The 19,147-nt window shown below is 39.2% G+C and overlaps 2 protein-coding genes across 3 annotated transcripts; one reads left to right on the forward strand and one right to left on the reverse strand.

The window, feature by feature from the left end:
* Window positions 1–7,358: 7,358 nt before the first annotated feature.
* Window positions 7,359–9,054, reverse strand: LOC116207890 (F-box protein At4g22390-like). Of its 2 annotated transcripts, none has more exons than XM_031541003.1 (3): window positions 8,582–9,054; window positions 8,124–8,495; window positions 7,359–8,035 (listed from the first exon to the last, which is right to left on the reverse strand). In XM_031541003.1, the coding sequence occupies exons 1-3, from the start codon at window positions 8,991–8,993 to the stop codon at window positions 7,656–7,658; spliced, it is 1,164 nt and encodes a 387-aa protein (XP_031396863.1). In that variant the 5' UTR covers window positions 8,994–9,054; the 3' UTR covers window positions 7,359–7,655. The 2 variants fall into 2 exon arrangements, with proteins under 2 accessions (XP_031396863.1, XP_031396864.1); XM_031541004.1 differs by having other exon boundaries at window positions 7,604–8,035; window positions 8,146–8,495; window positions 8,582–9,051.
* A 6,075-nt stretch (window positions 9,055–15,129) lies between these two features.
* LOC116207891 (RPM1-interacting protein 4-like) lies at window positions 15,130–17,634 on the forward strand. The gene is made up of 4 exons (XM_031541006.1): window positions 15,130–15,269; window positions 16,366–16,791; window positions 16,983–17,186; window positions 17,290–17,634. The coding sequence occupies exons 1-4, from the start codon at window positions 15,264–15,266 to the stop codon at window positions 17,323–17,325; spliced, it is 672 nt and encodes a 223-aa protein (XP_031396866.1). The 5' UTR covers window positions 15,130–15,263; the 3' UTR covers window positions 17,326–17,634.
* Window positions 17,635–19,147: the final 1,513 nt, after the last annotated feature.

Raw genomic sequence — 19,147 nt, forward strand, 5'->3', positions numbered from 1 at the left:
CACCCTTAATTCAATAGGGAATATATATATATATATATATATATATATATATAATATTCAACCACTGTACATTGATTTGTTTTTCCTATTGAACCTGGAGGCTAGGTTGACAAAGCATTAAACTCAGAGACAGGCTGGGTTCCCATCAATTACAGTACGATATCACAGGTCTTAGTCCCATTGCATTTGTTTTTTTTTTATATAAATAAAAGGCCCGGAGGGGGAGACCAGGGTAGCAACCCCCCTATGGAGATCAGAGGGACTCCACAGCCGTCATGGAATGTTCCATTCGCCCGAATAGGTAAAGGGCTCGATGAAACATAGCCCACCTAGGTCACCACCCACCAAAGCGCACAGTGGACCAGAACAACTTTCATAGGGTAGAGGACAATGGTCTACTAACGCAAATGTTTTCGTGTTTAAGTCGAGTTTCAACTCCTTAATATTCCTTTTAGAAGACGAAGTTCATTAGCAATTGGGCTACCACCTTGGAGGTGTCCCGTTGCATTTGTTGTTTCAATAATCTTATCTCTTCCAAGACCTTTCATCAAAGGATCGGCCAAATTCTGCTTTGACTTTACATATTGGACCGCCGTGGCTCCATTGCAAATAAGTCCTCTCACATGACTATGCCTCAAGTGAATGGATCAAGATTTTCCATTATAAATCTCGTTATAAGACTTAAGTATAGTAGCTTGATTATCACAGTATATTGATATTGCCGGCACCGATTTGTTCCATATTGGTATATTTCTCAGCCATTCGGCTTCCTCTCCAATGGAGGAAAGAGCTATAAGCTCATATTCCCTGGTGGAGTGAGCAATACATGTTTGTTTCTTGGATTTCCAAGCAACTGCTCCACCAGCCATTATGAATATCCATATACTAACAGAAGTACCGTCATCAAGAGATGCATTCCAGGATGCATCACTGTATCCTTCTAACACAACATGATATTTCCCATAAGTAATCCCATAATGCAAGGTACCTTTCAAATACCTTAGCATTCTCATTAATACTTTCCAATGTATTTCTCCGGGAATACTAGTATACCTGCTCAATTGCCTAACAACATAGGCAATATCAGGTTGAGTGCAATGCATGCCATACATGAGTCTACCAATTATTTGAGAATATCTCAACTGAGAAATGCACTCGCCGTCATTTCTCTTTAGTTTCACACTAGAATCATAAGGTGTTGGAGCAGCACAACAATCAAAATATCAAACTTTCTCAGAATCTTTTCAATTTAATCTAATTGTGTAAGCACAAACTTGTCATCACTTTTGATAATTTTGATTCCGAGAATTACGTTGGCCTCACCCAAATCCTTCATGTCGAAATTCGACAAAAGAAAGCTTTTAATGTTCACAAAACTATCAAAGTCTGTCCAAAAAATAAAGCATGTCATCAACATATAAGCAAATGATGATGCTAGCATTACCTTCAAACTTATTGTAAATATAAATATCGCACCATTGATCATGAAACCATTCTTTGATAGAGCAGTTCTGAAATTCTCATGCCATTGCTTTGGTGCCTATTTTAAACCATAAAGAGATTTGTTAAGTTTGCATACCTTATTCTCATTATGTGATAAAACAAACCCGTCTTGCTGCTCCAAGTAAATTTCTTCTTGAAGATCTCCATTCAAGAAAGCGGTCTTGACGTCCATATAATGAACAAGAAGATTATGAATTCCAGCTAACTAAATTAGTAATCTTATTGCTGAAATTGTTGTAATTGGAGCATAAGTATCAAAATAACCAAATCCCTCGCGTTGCTTGAGTCCTTTGGCTACCACCCTTGGTTTATACGTGTTTAATGACCCGTCAAAGCTAAACTTCTTTTGGAAGATCCACTTGTATCCAATTGATTTGCACCCTGCTAGTAGATCAACCAAAGTCCAAGTATTGTAAGATATAATATAATGGAGTTCATCATCAATCGCTTCCTTCCAGAGAGCCGATCAGGAGATATCAAGGCATCTTGATATGTTAAAGAATCATTCTCCACAACGGAAATAATCTCATCCAGATTATAAAAATCTGGACCAAAATCCTTTGAAATAGATTTTCTCTTACTTTTTCGAAGTTAAACATTCTCTAGAATGTTTGCAACTTTTCTTTTAACACCACGGAGATTATCCTCCACCACAAATTCAATAGTCTTTTAAATGGAAAAATATGTTCAAAGAAATCATTATGTATGGGCTCAATAATAGTATATGGAGGTAGAGATTCCAAGCTTAGGAAACGATACGCCTTACTATTCAAAGAGTATCCAAGGAACATGCAATCCATACCTCGAGGCCCAACTTTAGAAACTTGCAAGTTCGGTAATTTCACCTTAGCAGGCAACCCCAAACTTTGAAATATTTGAGACTTGGCTACCTCCCTTTCCAAATTTCATATGGAGAGATATCCATTTTTCTCTGCAGAACTCGATTGAAAATATAACAAGCAGACAAAAGAGCTTCACCCCATAAATTATCAAGACATCCAGAACTAACAAGCATAGTATTCGCCATTTCTACTAAAGTTCTATTTTTCCTTTCAGCAATTCCATTTTGCTCTGGAGATCTAGGAGCTGAAAATTCATGTTGAATTCCACTTTCATGAAAATATTTAGTGAACTCTACATTTTGAAATTCACCACCGCGATCTAATCGAAAAACTTTTAGTTTTGTGCCAAATAGATCTTCAACCTCGGCTTTATATATTTTGAAAAAATGAAAAACTTCATCCTTTATTCTGATAAGATAAACATAAGTGTCCCGAGATGCATCATCAATGAAAGTGATAAAATAACATTTCCCTCGTGATAGGACACTAGTCATTTCACAAATATCATTATGCACTAGGTCAAGAACTTTGGAAGATCTTTGCACACTCTTGAAAGATGACCTTGTGACCTTATATTTACTACATGCAATGCACTTATCAGGTTCCATTCTATTTTCATATAAGATTAGTCCAAGTTTATTTACATGATTTATGGTATTGTAATTAATAGAGTAAACTAACAATTTGATCCTTAACGTTTGAGCTAGCCATCAATTTCATCATCCACGTTTCATAGCCATCAAAAATGCCCCTGACGTTATATTTCCGTCTATCAATTTTGTCCTTTCCGTCAACCCACTTTAACTGCGTTAATTAAATATTCAAAAAACTTTTTTTAAATAAAAACAAAAATCATTAGAAGGGCTACCCCCCTCTCTCTCTCTCAATTACAGAAGGAGAGATCGAAGGCCCCTCCCTCCCGGTCAACTTCTCCGTCGAAGAGGTCGCTGGAGGCGTTGATGTCAACAAAGGATCCAATTTTTCTCTGATATTCATCAAAGGGCTCCAAGATTCAAACTTGTAGCCCTGAAATTTTTTGGTCAAGAAAAGGGCTGATATCAATACGAAAGGAAACAGCTTTGGAAGCATATTATTCAACAGATGACATGATCGCGGGAGAGAAAGAGAGAGAGAGAGAGATATGGGTGGATAGTTACAAAGGTGGGGTCTATGAGGGAGAGGCAGCGGGGGCAGCGAGGGTAGCAGAGGCCGGAATTTATGGTGGGGTCGTGGTAGAGTTTTCCCCTCCTCAGCTTATGCTCTAAACTTCTCTCGTCCCCATGTCGTCTCCTCAGCACTTCGATCGCTGCTTCGGCTTCGGCTTCTCGCAGAAACGAAGAAGAAGAAGAAATGAGCAGTGAAGGGGGTGGAGAGAGAGAAGGGACGCCACTCCCAGTTCAGCTACTCAACCCTTCGATTGCTAAAACCCTCGGCACTTCTGGCGTTGTCATAAGGAGCAAGCCGGCTGAAATACCGTGCCCGCAATTTCCAGCACCTTAGAGTAGTCCCAGATCGATCTCTCTCCTCTCCAAATCCATTCTCTATCTCCCCGTCCTTGTGTTACAGACTTACAGAAGAGAGAGGGAGGGAGCCCCCTTGATTCCTTTTTTTATTAAATAATTTTTAAAAGATTTAATTAATGCTGTTAACGGCAGGTTAATGAAAATGACGAAATTGATAGATGGAAATATAACGTCAGGGGCATTTTTGATGGCTATGAAACGTGGAGGATGAAATTGATGGCTGGCTCAAACGTTAAGGACCAAATTGTTAGTTTACTCTAATTAATATGACCAAGCCCCCCATGCCAAATATCAACAGATAACACAATGTAAGCAAAAGTGGTTCCAATTTTCATATTGAGTTTAAACATCACTAGGTACAACATAGCCTTCCCAACAAATACTTCATTCTTAGTCAGGACAAATTTGTTTGACTTAAAGACTATTTTGAATCCGTACTTACTCAGTAAAGCACATGATACGAGATTCTTCGTGTTGTTAGGAACATGTAGGACACCTCTGAAAACCAGTTGTTTCCCATGTGTAAAACTTAGCTCTACAAAGCCCTTCCCTACAACTTTGGAAGATGAATTTCCCATAAACATGTGCATATCACCCTCTACCAGCTCATAGTCAGTGACCAAGTCTTTGCTACAACAAATATGACGGGTGGCACCGATATCAATATGCCAATTAGTGGTTGTATTAACAACATTGACTTTCGTCACTACAATCACAAAAACATCATCGTTTTGCTCTCCCTTATCTTTGGAGTTATTGATGCCATTTCTCTTGAAACAATATTTGGCTATGTGCCAGGTTTCTTACAGAAAAAATAAACCTTTGGATTATCCTTACCAGAGATGGGTTTCTTTCCTCCGAAAGTTTGGCCCTTCTTTTTGAAATCTTTCTTAACAGACCCCTACTTCTGCCCCTGCTTGTGTTCTGCCACATTACCTGCAAGCTCAGTTTTCGGATTTTGATTTTTGGACTCCTCCTCTAATTTCAAATGATACATCAGCTGGTCAATGGTAAGATCTTCAACCCTTTGCATGAGCATGGTCCTATAGTCATGCCAAGAAGTTGGCAATTTAGAAATAATAACATTAACATGGAAAGTTTCGTCAAGTTTCACCCTGGATGAGATTATGGAGTCAGCGATCTTCTGAAACTCTTGGAATTGATGAATGATCGACTTTCCATCTTCAAGCTCGTATTCCATGCAATTGCTCACATGGAACTTCTTGTTGTCCGCCTCTTCGGCAAGGTAGATATTTTTCAGTGACTCCTAGAGATCCTTGGCATGCTTTGTTTTCTTCAAATAGACATCATAAAGGTGATCACATAAAGATATGAGGATGTCATGACGACAGCTGTAGTCATCATCAATCCATTTCTAGATAGCAGCATCGGCTTTAGCAATGTCGTATAGAGTGGCTCCTGGTTGAAAAGGCTTCTTTGGACACGGCTCCACGAGAACATAGTCAACCTTTAGTTGCTTCAGCACGAACGCCATTTTCTCTTCCTAGCGACGGAAATTGCTCCCATCAAAATGGGTAATCTCAGCAAGAATGAGTTCGAGCAAAGTCAAAGCAGCAGCAAAAATTGACATTGGAATAGACATATCTTCAAATAGTTGGTAAGAATAAGCCAAAAATATAATATTTCAAATCCTGGTTAAGAGGCACGATATCGCTTTTTGAAGATAGTCGATGCCTCCCACAATGTGCAAGGGAGCTGTGCAACACTATCCCCGGGATTCAGCTTAGCTCGGACTCAAATACGTTCCCTGACGGCGTATTCGATTGTGAATGCTCAATTTATATTTTCTCCTTTTATCTCTCTCCAGAATCAATGTGACTCTCATTACTTTCAAATGCAACGAAGCTTCTGTAAATGTAGGAATAGGAATAGGAGAGACTTGTAAATGTAACCAACAAAAGAATGATTACCTCATAATATAGGGCCGGCAGTATTTGACACGACACGATAACACGACATGAATACGACACGAAGTTAAACGGGTTCGGGTTGGGGTTTTTTGATATTCGGTCTAAACGGGTTCAACCCGTTTAGACACGATTAATAAGCGTGTCTTAACAGGTTGAACCCGTGTAACTCGATTATACACGATTAAACCTGTTTATTTAGACATGTTTAATCGTGTTATTTAATCGTGTAACCCATTAACCCGTTTATTTAACTAAATTTACCAAAATACCCTTCGACTAACCCTTCGATTAATCGTGTTATTTAATCGTGTAACCCATTAACCCTAACGTGTCGAATAAATGGGTCGTGTTAACGTGTTCGGATAATCGGGTTGATCGAATAAACGTGTCGTGTTAACGTGTCCGGATAACCGGATTAATTGGATAAACAGGTTGTGTTAACGTGTTCGGATAACCGGTTATAATCGTGTCGTGTATGGACACGTGTACCTATTATAACACGTTTCGATAAACATGTTTAAACGTGTCTAAACGAGTTGACACGGATATAAACGTGTCGTGTACGGGTTTCCAAAACCTGACCCGTTTAATAAACGTGTCGTGTACGGGTTATGACTTGAATGACACGAACCCATTTAGACACGACACGTATAAACACGACACGACACAAATTGCCACCCTTAATAATAAAGACTAATAATTTTAGTTAATGATTAGATTAATTAAATTTATTTAATTTAATAAGTTTAAATTATCTAACAGAGTGTTGATAAATTGTAACTAACTGGGACGTGACAGTAATCCGAGTTCAGTATGTCGTAAGGCCAGGGCCAAGAGGCGCCGGGATGGACACACAGATTTTTCTTACCGATGAATTTGAATGGGTAATGCAAGATGAACATCAATTAGGTGCATGGAATGCTTTCCAACTAATATTCTTGGATATATTTCGGATGATGTAGAAGGCAGTGTAAATTCATATTTAAGCAAAGGTAATCTGCGCAAATATTAAGTACGTCCATTAATTTTTTTTATCAAATTGACGCTCATAGTCATGACAAAATTTGCAATTTATCCAATGCTTTAAGGGGTAAGTTACAATCATCCTTTAACTACTCAGCTGAAAGTAGGAACCCCGAGTTCGGGTTCTAAACATGGCCAAGATCGCCATCAATTTTTTTCATAATAATGCAAATGCTTGATTAGTACTTGCAGTCGATTGTCGAAGATAAGATCGACAACGTTGGATACAAGAAGGATCGAAAGCAATTGCATTGAGTAACCATTCCACGGCTGTTGAAACATGAAAAGACCCTTCCACCACAAGCAGAAACATCCCCCATGCTTTCAGATTTAAGCAAAGGCAAATTTCGTATGTACAATCTCAATTTTCATAGGAGGCAAAGCTAAAAAATTTTAATGCTCAAACTTGGCCATCTCATGGCAAGCCAAGTTCAATCAACCGGAACAGCTTGGCCCTCTTACACTCGCAAGCTTCTCTAGCAAATCGACTATAGAGCTACTGACAAATATTTGATCAAAATATTACAGGCAATAAATAGGAGAGGAAGATTAGTAACCAGAGTCGAAGATAAGATCGACAACTTTATATACGTCAGATTGCAGTTTAGAGTTCAGACATGACATTACTTTAGCTCGTAAACTAATGCTGAAGATTATCATTCAAACAGGCAATGTTCTCATGAGCTGATTGATGACAAGAGCTCAAGGAAGCAAGAAAACAAACACACAAAGACTTCCACACACACTTGCGGACAGTCCCTACATCCTCCATGCATTCAGAGTTAAGGTTTACCTGCTTGTTTCTAGGTTGTTGCTGCCGCCATTCCAGCACTTTAAGTTCCGACTTGAACTAAACTCTCGGCACACACTGCTGCATTGAAAGACTCATATCCTACATTGCAGGAATCGAAGTCGCTGATATTGAAAGTCCTGAAGGTTTGGTTTTTTGCATCAAACCAAAGGTACTTCTTATACATGTCTGCCACTAGAAGTTGGCCACCAGAGTATGAAGGTTCCAGGTAACAAACGTCTCCGTAGTAGTCATTGTCAAATTCTAAAACCTCATAATATGGGACCGAGAAGAGCATTGCCCACGACTCCCTTGACCCGTACTCTCTCATGATCCAAACATCGGCCACATTGTAATGGTGAGAGTTCACCACCATTCCAAGGCATCCTTCGAGAACAGTCACATCCACTCCGAATTGGTTGTCTATAATCAGAACAAATGACTAGTGAGACGCAAAAACCGATCAGACCAAGCTCAGTATACAGGATAAACGCATATCAGGTTTGACTACCAAAATAAAAAGGCAATGGCACCTCCTTATAGTCCTCGGTCCTAAGATCAAAGGCCACGATCAATCGGGTGGCATTAGAATCTGATCTCCGGGTCATCACCCAATGCAGGTTATTGTTAACATAAACTCCCATCTTCCTATTTTGCGGAAGACAAAGCCAATATCGATCGTCGCGGAACCTCATCCACGAGTTCTTAAGCAAACTGTAGAACCGAATATCTTGGAATTGTTCCTCCTCCTTGCTCACACTCTCGATGATGACCACTTTGTAATCTCCCGTAACAGAGTCATAACCGAACCCGATTACGGCGAAAGATGACATCATAATCATAGTGACGCCCTCTATAATCATGGAGATTGAGCCAAAGTTCCCTGGAAGAAAAAAGGATTACTGAACGCTTCATTTCGAAAATTTCAATTACGAAATCATAGAAAATTATGCGTCCCAAATGCCTCACCGAAGGGGACAATGGGCAGGTGGGCATGATCGTTCGTTAATGGATTCCACAGGGCGACATCCTCGGCGGCCCCACTTGCAAGGCTCGAGAGGCAGAGCAAGCCGTTGCAAGAGCCCACCAGCACGATTTTAGAGCCGGATCTCCTCGGAGGGGGCTGGAGCTCCCTCACTCTGTACGGAGGCTCCATTTCTATGGAGCGGAGGTTTTGACCAGCGCGGAGGAGAATGATGCTGTGGTTCTCGGCGCCAGCCGACCCGCTCATGTACCGGAGGTGTTTGCTGATGAAACTCCGATCGTCTATCAGGGAAAGCCATAGCTTATTTACACAGCGGCAACGGAGAAGATCTCTCACCGGTAGACGGTGGAGTATTTCCGCGACCAAGTCCGGCGGGAGTTTGGCGGCGTCCACCATTTCCTCTCTGTCGTTTTTGTTCGTTCCCTTTGAAAGTTATCCCCCAGCTAGTTTATAATGGGTTGTGTCGTAGAGGGGTTTTAGGGTTTTCACCGGTCGAATGGGAAAATACCCAATCGTAAATTTTGCATTTTACTACCTGATCTATCTATTTAATTAAAAGTAAGTAAAGTGCACCCTCGGCTACTTTCGTGTCCATTATTTCAGCTAAAATTTAATTTTATTAATTATTTAATTCCATATTTTAAAAAATAATTGTGAGATTTTAAATAAATAAAATTAGATTCTTTTTTTTTTTGGGTAAGTAAAGAGGCTGAAGCCTGAGTAAAGAAAAAAAAATAAAAATACAATGGCGGGGCATGAAAACCCCAAAATATCGCTGAATAATAATGCTCCTAACGCAGTCGGCAGACGTGAATAAGTATGTATGAGTGCCTAGAGAAATGCCAACCAATCAGCTCAAGAATTACCTTAATGATATGTATGGACTACCTTAACAGTCCATTCCCGATCCAAGAGAGCTAGGATACCTTCCACCATAGAAGCAGTGTGCGGACCACTACGACAAGCACCACATCAAGTATGAACGTACTGACTAATTGTGAATCCACTTGGAGCTCGACCTGACGAACACCAAGGTTCCATATATGCGCTTCTAACCCGATGAGTACGCCCCATAACTCCGTTGTAACAGCAGTAGCCAGCCCAATATTATATGAGAATCTCGATATCCATTGGCCAGCTGCATCTCGAATTAAACCCCTAGCACCTGCCGGCCCCATATTACCTTTCGAGGCACTGTGATTTATACCAACCAGCGGGTGGAGGATTCCATCCCATTAAAAGCCAACACCCCACCCTGAGTTGTGACTAGCTGCCCCGGCCAACGCTGCCCCAAGCCTAGGCAAAGTCTCCTATGTCTGAGCACCCATCAGCGCTTCAAGCGAGCTTGCTAGTAGCCTGAGAGGCCTATCACAACCTGCCCTGAGTGGTGGTCGAGCAGCCACAGTGACGAAAGAGGGTACTAAACCGAAGAAGAGATAACAAACTCCTCTTTGTCCTCCCTCGCATGCCAGAAGATCTATGTTGACTTTCAGAATGCATGTTGTGGACGGATAGTCTTAAAATTGTCCAAGGAGCAAAAATTTTGCGACATTACTGTTAATTTAACTCTTAATTCACATCCCTTGGAGCTACCAGAGCACCTTAGCGTGATTATCTGCTTCGTGTGTCGCTGGGGGTTCACGGAGCTCCTGGAATTAGTCGGGCGAAGCCTGGACACCCCGAGTTAGCAAAAACAAAAAGAAAAAACTCTTAATTCACGTTGGATCCGCTTACCGTTTGAATCCCTAAGAACCCCTTTGCCCCGGTTCTTCTCTGGTTTCCAATGGACAAACCCATCAGTGTTCAGCTTAGCCAAGTTCTCCGCGGGAGGTGTCCAACCGCAAAGAGCTCTCTATATTTTCTGGCACTGGGCCGTACATTCGAATGTAATTTTTGGTGTTCCTCCTTTTCCGTTATCGAATAAAACTACCTTAGTACCCCTTGCTATCTACTACCTTTTACTACTGTACATCGGTAAATGCCATAATTCTAGGGCCAAAACGGTCACTCTCATGCAACTGTTGTTTGCTAACTCTCTTCCCAACATCACTCCATTCAAATGTCTTAGACTATTCACAGCAGCAATCCCTGCCGCGTCTCTCATGCCGACGTGGCAAATGAGAGAGACACATGGCAGAGACACTGCTGCTGGGAAGTCGGGCTCGATCTCTCGTTCGAGAGACGAATGGGCAGCTATCGTGTTGAAGCCATTGGGCCCTCGCAGCAGCCACTACTCCCTCTATATATATATGTAAATAATAATAATAAAAAAGCTATTGGCCCCAACGGCCAAAATTTATTTTTTTATATAATTATATTTTATAGAAAACGTTATGTATTTTTAAATAACAAGTTCATAAGGTAAATTAATGAAAGTTTCAAAAGTAGGCGTAATTCCATGTGTAGTACGGTGAAGCTCTAGCATCACTAATGGTAATAAAAAAATTATATTAAAGAAGATAAAAGCTATGAACTTCATTGTCGTCGGCGCAACTTGTGCCCCATTTCTTTTCTGTTCTAATTAGCCAAAGATCATGACAACAATATATATATATATATATATATATATATATAATGCCATATTAAAAGCGAGAAAAAGAAAAACACTTTGGTCAAACCTCCAATTGTTCCTAGCTCCTCGACATTTTTGCTGCTCCTGTCAAACTATTACTTGCTACCAAATCGAGAAAAGCAGATAAAAGACATTCGTGAGTACAAGGTCCGAAAGTTTCAGTGCTGAATCTAGAGGTGTCTAAGGTACGAACTTGAGTAAAGGTGAGTGGAACGCCAAACTGACGGTTAGAAACCCTAGTAATTTCTTAACGCGCGCGCTTGAACTAAAAAATATAAGAATGCACTACCATTGTCATCCTTAACTTTTTAAAGGTGTCATCATTTATGTCCATCATACATTTTTACCATCAATTTACCCTAAATATTGTCATTCCGTCCATTAACTTTGCCCTTCCTTTAGCTCTCATAAGTAAAACTCTAAAAAGCATCCTACATGGACATAACGATGTTGAAAAAAATATTTTTTTAATGCCAAACATATGACAGCTCCATATGATGCCATTTGGCTCTCTTCCGATACCCTCAAATGATGTCATTTTTCCTAAACAACGTCGTTTTAGGGTTTTAGGACACCCTTAAGAGAAGAAGGAGGGAGGAGAGGATAGCATCAGTGGAGGAAGAAGGGATAGGGAAGCGGCAATGATTTCAGCAGTAGCAAAATTGCTGATCCCCAGCCTCATGCCTGCGACTACTCGGCGATGCTACTTCCTGCAGCGAGCTCACGGCCGCCACTAAAAAGGAAAGTCCCCCTCATCAGCGCACGATGCAGCCCTTCGCCTCCTCTCTCTAATGAGTCGAGCTCTATAGACGCCGCTCGCATGAGCTCCATGGCCGCTCCTCTCCTCTCCTCACTTGAGTCGCTGAGGTCGGTTGTCGCTCATATGAGCTCCCATTTTCGGCATTAGCTACACAACCCCGAGCTCGATTGCTCCTATGCTCTCGCCCCAGGCTCGATTGATCCTAAGCTCTCACCCCGAGCTCAATTGATCACAAGTTGTCGCGTCATTTCTTCTTTTGTGATAGCCTAAAGAAGGGGAGTTTCTATTTGTGGTTTTGCCGGTGAAAATGCATTTTTTTTCCTAGATGAACCCTAGATTGGTTTGTTCTAATTGAAGCAGTCGGCTCTTTTCCCTTCTTCATCTGCCACTGCCCTTGTCTGTATTTTCTGTCTCGAGAACAGAGAGGGAGGGGAAGGGGCAAACCGGATAGGGGACTCCCCCTCTAGCCATTACTCCCTCGGCAAGGTCCTTGGAGTTCGACGACCTCCGCCGAGGTGGCGATGGTCGACGGGAGAGCCCCTAGCCAAGTTGGCAGCCGGCAGGGAGCCCCAACCGATATGCCCCTTTTACATTCAATTGGAAAAAAATAATAAAAAATATATATGAAATACAAAAAGCGACGTCATTTTTGCATGTCTTATTAAAAATATGTTACTTTTGACACCGTTTGGCACACATGGATAGCCCAATTGGATTTTCGTCAATAGTGTTAATGGAAAATTGATAGATAGAATGACGACGCTTATGGCAAATTGGTAACAAAAATGTAAGTAAAAGTAGTCGAATTTTAAAAAGTTGATGATGACAATAGTAGTGCACTCAAAACATAATGCATCTGACTGACTATTACCACAGCAGGAAATTATTGGGGTTATTTCTCGCCTTCAAGTAAGTGTTCAGCTCACCCTAAGCTCAAACACGTACCTTATATCGACCTCGAAACTCATGGACCTTGACCTTTGCTTCTTGGCTCGATTTGGTGGCAAAGTAATAATATGTCCCTGCCAAATGTCCCGAAAACAGAACGATCTGGAGACCGCTCTCACTGTGCAATGAAACAAAATTCCCTCTTTCCGTTAAATAGTGCTGCTAAGATTTCTCGGAGAAAGCACACGTTACGCTTGTGGAATAATTTTCTGCTGAACAGTTCCACAAGAACCGTTCTATTAGCTTAAGTTAGTCAAACACGTGAAACAAGCTCAACCCAAGAAATGAAAAAAATATATGAATTCTGGTGTGTTTATTTGCAAAATCAAATATAACTTAAGTTTATTTTTACTTTTCTCTCAATTTAATAACACATTTATTATTATTATTATTATTATTTATCTTTTTCTTCAAATTATCTCTCAACTATTCAACACTTTTTCCTCAATTTCAATTTTTTTTTTCTCAATTTAACAATACAATTACTACTTTTTTATTTTCTTGTTCAAATTTTCTCATATATTTTTTCCAACTACTTTCGTTTCATCTTCTCAGATCAAACTTAATTTCGTTACCAAATGCAAAGAAACTCATTCATTTATCACTCCAATATTTGTGGTTGCCACTAACAGTGTTACGTACACAAAGCTTTGACGATATATTTTTTTTTCGAGTGATTAACCATGGACCTTTTCTTCTTCTTTTTTCTTCCTTGAAAATTAACCCTTTTATTTATTTATTTTTGCTTGAAAATTAACCTTGGGCATTGTTTATCATGATTTTTTTTTTCAAGTGGAGATTTGAGACATCGCCCTAAATGTTGAGATGCCTTGAGTCATTTTCGTAGGTTGGGATAAAATTGAGAAAAAAAAGTGTAATTGTTGGGATATATGGCGATATTTTTCAATATTCAAATCAATATACATATACATAACTTCGTAATTCAAACTTATAATCCGCATTTTGGTAGATTATGGAACATATGAAAAATATGTGAACTTTTAGATTTTTTGATATTTTTGGTAGATTGGGGGAAAATTATCAAACTATGTGATTTTCCAGCTTAAAAAAATTAGGTATGCCTCCACGTAAGCTTCCGTCTGTCACATAGGCTTCGTTAACGGCCACATCAGCCAATTTAACTCCACAAGTAACATATTGATAGATGGAGAAAATGAAAGCAAACATTGTGATTTTTCAGACCAAGGAAATTTCAGGAAAGTACTTGATTTATTTTCAATTTTTTTAACACGCCCAATTTTTATATTTACCCTTTTATTTTTTAATTCTCATCTCAACTATAACATTTTTAATTTTTTTTAACACACCCAATATTTACATGGTTAAGTAAGATATATACTCAAAAGTAAATTTGAAATTTTTTAAAGAATCAGTTAACAAAAAAAAAATCTTGCTCATTTTATCAATGTTAATACAAACTATTTTCCTTTGCATAGAAATTCATCTATTATATATGCATATATCGATTTAGTATGAACTTTAACATGGTTTCACTTTCCCCTTCAATTTAAACGGAAATTGCTCACGTGAATGGACAGCTACCATGCTCGGCCGAATTCTGTTGATCCGTAAGCTTTTGAATAATATGCCTGGGGTGATCGGATTATATAACTGAACCATCTAAATTTTTTGTAACGCCTTGTTTAGATTTCCAAACAATTGATTTTAACTTTAACTTTAATTTTAACTCAACACACTACACAACAAAAACACACATTTTTCAATTCAAAAATTTTAACTTTAACTTTAACTTTAACTCAACACACTACACAACAAAAACACACGTTTCCCAAATCAAATTTATAATCACATCTCATTTGTCATTTTCCACAATCAAAATCAAAATTAAAGTTACTTTAATTCTGAATCCAAACGCACCATTAATTTTTTTTAACGAAATATATGGCAAGATTGTACGCACCTCGATATATTTCAGATATTTTCCCCTCGGGAGAGCATAGAGCTAATGTTCATATACATACTCGGACCCAGCCGTGCAATGTATATATAGATCGATTAAGATGCAGCTTAATTCTAATATCATTTCAACTCGGGCAAGAGAGACGGCAAGAGACATTATTGCTCGGTCGGGCTCCCACTTTCTGCTCAAGAAGGTTCGAAAATTTTAATAATACTAATGATATAATATTCATCTGCCTAAAGCAGACGGCGAGGTTGGCTTTGGGATGTCCGTTCATGAAAATGATCGAGTCATAACCAACCGCTCGCCCTAGACGGCCCATAGTCACAGACAAGAATATGGTCATTGTCATTTATCATTATTGTTATCACTACTACTCTCTTCTCCCCTTTCAAGAACACTGAATCCTTCCAGCTTCACTATCTTCCTTTTCTTCTGCTGACAATGTCTGTAAGTGCTCCTCTTCCTTAATCATGCATGAATCCACGATTAAAAGCGAACCCAACCAGGTGACCAAGTAATTGCCCTTTTTTTTTTTCCTTTTGTTTTTGTAAGATTCTGTATTGATACGATCACGTTGATCCCACATCTGAATTGTATGAGCATGCTATATATGATCAATGATAGTAAACGCAAAGCCTATGTGTAGTGGTTCCCGAAGTGGGCTTTTAGGATGTTAGCAGTTGTTTTCGCCATATGAGTCAATAAGGAGTGTTCACGTTGGTGCACTGAAGTGGCCTATCTGCTGCTTCTGTGGAAAAGGTCGGGTTTCAACGAACCATCAAGATATTGATGGGAATCGAAAAGGAAAGAGAGAAAGAAATGGGTGCTCTCAGTTTTGCCACTTCTAGATCGGGGAGCAGATCGGTTTTTGCCAAAATCTTGTGCAGACTGAATGGCAGATTGGTTGTCAATCTATATATAACTAAGCAAAGGGTTGCTAGCTAGTTGTGACCACCAAACAAGCAGATGGGAATTCAATGTTGACAGCTTTTGATCCTTTATTGCTTTTTTTCTTGCTTTGAAATGAAAGATAGCTTTTGATCTGTTCTCAGCAATGCAGTTTATAGAATTGGGCCAACTATACAGCCTGTATTTATCAGTTATCGTGTCTCAAAGCCGGTTCATTACTTCCGAGTTTTGAAACTGGGAAAAAGCTAAAGGGATAAAAAAACGAGTCGATGTTAGGAAGTCTCGGGCTAGAAACGATTCCTGTGAAATGTTTTTCTGTAATAGGAATGGGCCTTTTCTAAAGCCATTTTTCAGGTTGCTTCCAAACTGAGCCATGATCAGGAGGTACAAAAGACCAACTATTTCGGAGTCGCCCTTGCTTGAAAAAATGTAGCCTCGTATTCATATATATTTTTACATATATATAATATATATATAGAGATAGAAATAAACAGTTAAAATGCTTAATAAGAAGAACGAAGTTCCTAAACGCAAACGGGAACAGAGTTCTAGTTTCCTCTGCTCAGTGTTGCATTCCGGTGTTTTTGTTTTCGCCTCATTTCTCTAACTGCTCTTAGAAATGCCTTTGACACAGTCTCATGTCCCAAAGTTTGGAAACTGGGACAGCGACAACGTACCTTACACGACCTTCTTTGAGAATGCCCGAAGAGAGAAGACCGGGGTTAAGATGAACCCAAATGATCCTGAGGAGAACCCTGAGGCCTTTGTGTTTGGCCAAGGAGGCCCCGCAGTTGGTTGGCCAGCAGTCAGTGCTTTCAACGGTCCCAATCGCGACAAGCGGAGTTCTTCGGAGAAGCAGCAAAGGAGTGGTGCTTCGGAGTCCGGAAGCAGTGATAGGAGCAGCTCTGGTTATTCGAGGAGGCAGCAGAGTTATGATCGTGTTCAATCGGACCATAGTAAGAAGGGCCCAAGCGAGAGCAGTAAGAGCTACTCCAACTCCGTGACGAGGGGCCCGCAACATTCGAGACAGATGAGCGGGAGTCAGCCTTCAGATGATACAGTATGTTCCAAATATAACAATACAACTTGCTTTGCGGGGCTGATCTTTTCAGCTTCCGGCCTCCTTAACTCTGACTTTGTCGCTCTTCTGTCCACGGTTTTCTGCTTTCTTCGATTTCGATCCTCGCCAGAATTGAATGATCTTTGAGGATATGCATTTTTCTTTTCTTGGTTTTATTTTATGTGACTTAGCATCGAAGGGCTGCTTCCATACCGAAGTTCGGGGCATGGGACGAAATGGATCCGAGATCAGGGGAAAGCTTCACCGTGATCTTCAACAAAGTGAAGGAAGAAAAGCACAATGCATCGTCAAACTTCCCGACTGTGCCCCCACAACCGATCAGCACTTACCCCGGTGATCGTGGGAAACAGACAAGTCCTTCCTTGGCGTCGAAGGTAACCCAACAGCATCTTATCAACAATTAATGACTTGCTAGTTCTTTCACTATTATATCCATGTCGAGGTTCTTATGGATCTGTGTCGTTTACGATTTTGCAGATATGCTGCTGTCTTTATTCGAAGGGAAGAGAGTGATGTGTGAATACTCGGCGGCCTGTGTTTTCAAGAAGGTTTTCCTCGATGATTAGAGAAAACATACAGTCTGATTTGGTAATCATGATTATAATTTATAAACACACAAAAATGTGGTCAAATATGCTTGTGGAATTATGATGATTTGAGATTTTTAGCTTTTCAAATCTGCATTTTAATTTGCTGTAGAGTCTTCCTGCATTCGCCTGCTAGGACTACTTCTGGGTTGTTGCCCGAATCGTAAGCTTCAGCTCGACATGTGATAATCTTTGTAACTCTTTACTTTCCGATTCAAAAGTTACATTCTTTCGGTATACGGGATTGTTCGTTCTACCTTAGTAGGTTAAGCTATATATCATATAGCCGTTCGGAATCCACAGACCATTCCAAATGATGTTCAGTATTTTTCTTCAAAAGACACTTGAACTCTTGTTTGTCGCTGGCTTTTAGTTATTCCTCCATAAGATACTACTATACAATCCATATTGATTATCGATATTCTGACTCGAATTAAATGACTTACCGTGCCCCTCCCGACGGGATCCACTTAGCCTACACTTTTGTTTATTTCGACTATGTAGATGAGATGACTATAAGGTTGAATATAGCAATTCAAGCCGCATGCTAACGAACTACGACAATCCACTTCAACCTACTCCGTGAGCAAAGGGTTGGGATGACTTGATATTGTCCGCTCCGCTCCTATCGTAGATTAGGTTGCCCATGCATGGTGGTAATTACAACCTGATTTTTTAACATGTGATTGAAAAACTGAAATCTCTTATATTAAATTTAAATATAATATATACGATTTAAAATAAAAAAAGACGAGTTGATTGATATATTATCCACTTAATATATTATATTACCCATTTTCTTTTTTCTCTTACATGTCAACGTGTCTTTATTTTGTTTTCTCCTACCTCTCAACTTCTCAATCCCATATTATATCATTTTCTTTTTCTTTTTCTTTTCAAATTCCTATTTTCAATTCTTACTTTTCTTTTTATTTTTCCTCTTTCAAATTAATCCATCCATAAGCGCGGTGGAAAAAAAAATCTTTATAGCTAAAGTGAGTATGTGGGGTTAGATCATATTATATACAGGCAAGTTTCTAGCATTAGTATATATTATATTGAAATACTGATTTACAACTGCCGTTAAATTTAGAAAACTTCAGATTTATTTTCACTTATTTTTATTGGTGGTCATTGCACTAATAAGTAAAGAGATACAAATCATCAACCGAGGGAAAAAGAAAAAAAAATAAAATAAGACTAAGAGAATAGTATGGCTATCTAGATTTAGATGTATATAAATAACTTGTCTTCATGAATTCAACACCACACAGGTTTCGTTCCATACTTCTAAAAGTTTTAAACATGTTTTGTTCAACTAAAAAAATTAAATATTTCCATTATCAAAATAATTATAGTGAGAATATTCTATAGTCGGTATCCTTATGTCATTTCTCAATTTTATTATGTTATTATGCATGCAGACGGGCATGTATCTAATGTTTTGTGCATATATCCATATTTTCCCGCTTAAGGGGTAAAGTCATGAGCCTAATACAAAAGAAATTAAAAAAGCTTGATACAAACATGGAAATTCTAAATTACCATGTTCACTGCATCACACACTATTTCTAACATATACGATAGTCATATTATTATTTTACTAGATTACATGGGATTTAACGTAATTCCAATTGGTAAATTATAGGGTTAATTACCTAAAAAAACACAAATTTTTCACATTTTATCATTTCTAGTATGAACTTTTTTCTTGACCTAAAAATGCACGAACCATCAATTTGATATCA

The sequence above is a fragment of the Punica granatum genome, chromosome 5 (assembly GCF_007655135.1).
Source record: "Punica granatum isolate Tunisia-2019 chromosome 5, ASM765513v2, whole genome shotgun sequence".
NCBI lineage: Eukaryota > Viridiplantae > Streptophyta > Magnoliopsida > Myrtales > Lythraceae > Punica > Punica granatum.

Coding starts and splice junctions, on each gene's coding strand:
- LOC116207891 (XM_031541006.1), top strand. Junction 16,792..16,982: donor GTCAGCCTTCAGATGATACA/GTATGTTCCAAA, acceptor TATGTGACTTAG/CATCGAAGGGCTGCTTCCAT. Junction 17,187..17,289: donor GTCCTTCCTTGGCGTCGAAG/GTAACCCAACAG, acceptor ACGATTTTGCAG/ATATGCTGCTGTCTTTATTC.
- LOC116207890 (XM_031541003.1), bottom strand. CDS start 8,993: ATGGTGGACGCCGCCAAACTCCCGCCGGACTTGGTCGCGGAAATACTC. Junction 8,496..8,581: donor CCTGCCCATTGTCCCCTTCG/GTGAGGCATTTG, acceptor TTTTTCTTCCAG/GGAACTTTGGCTCAATCTCC. Junction 8,036..8,123: donor GCCATTGCCTTTTTATTTTG/GTAGTCAAACCT, acceptor TTCTGATTATAG/ACAACCAATTCGGAGTGGAT.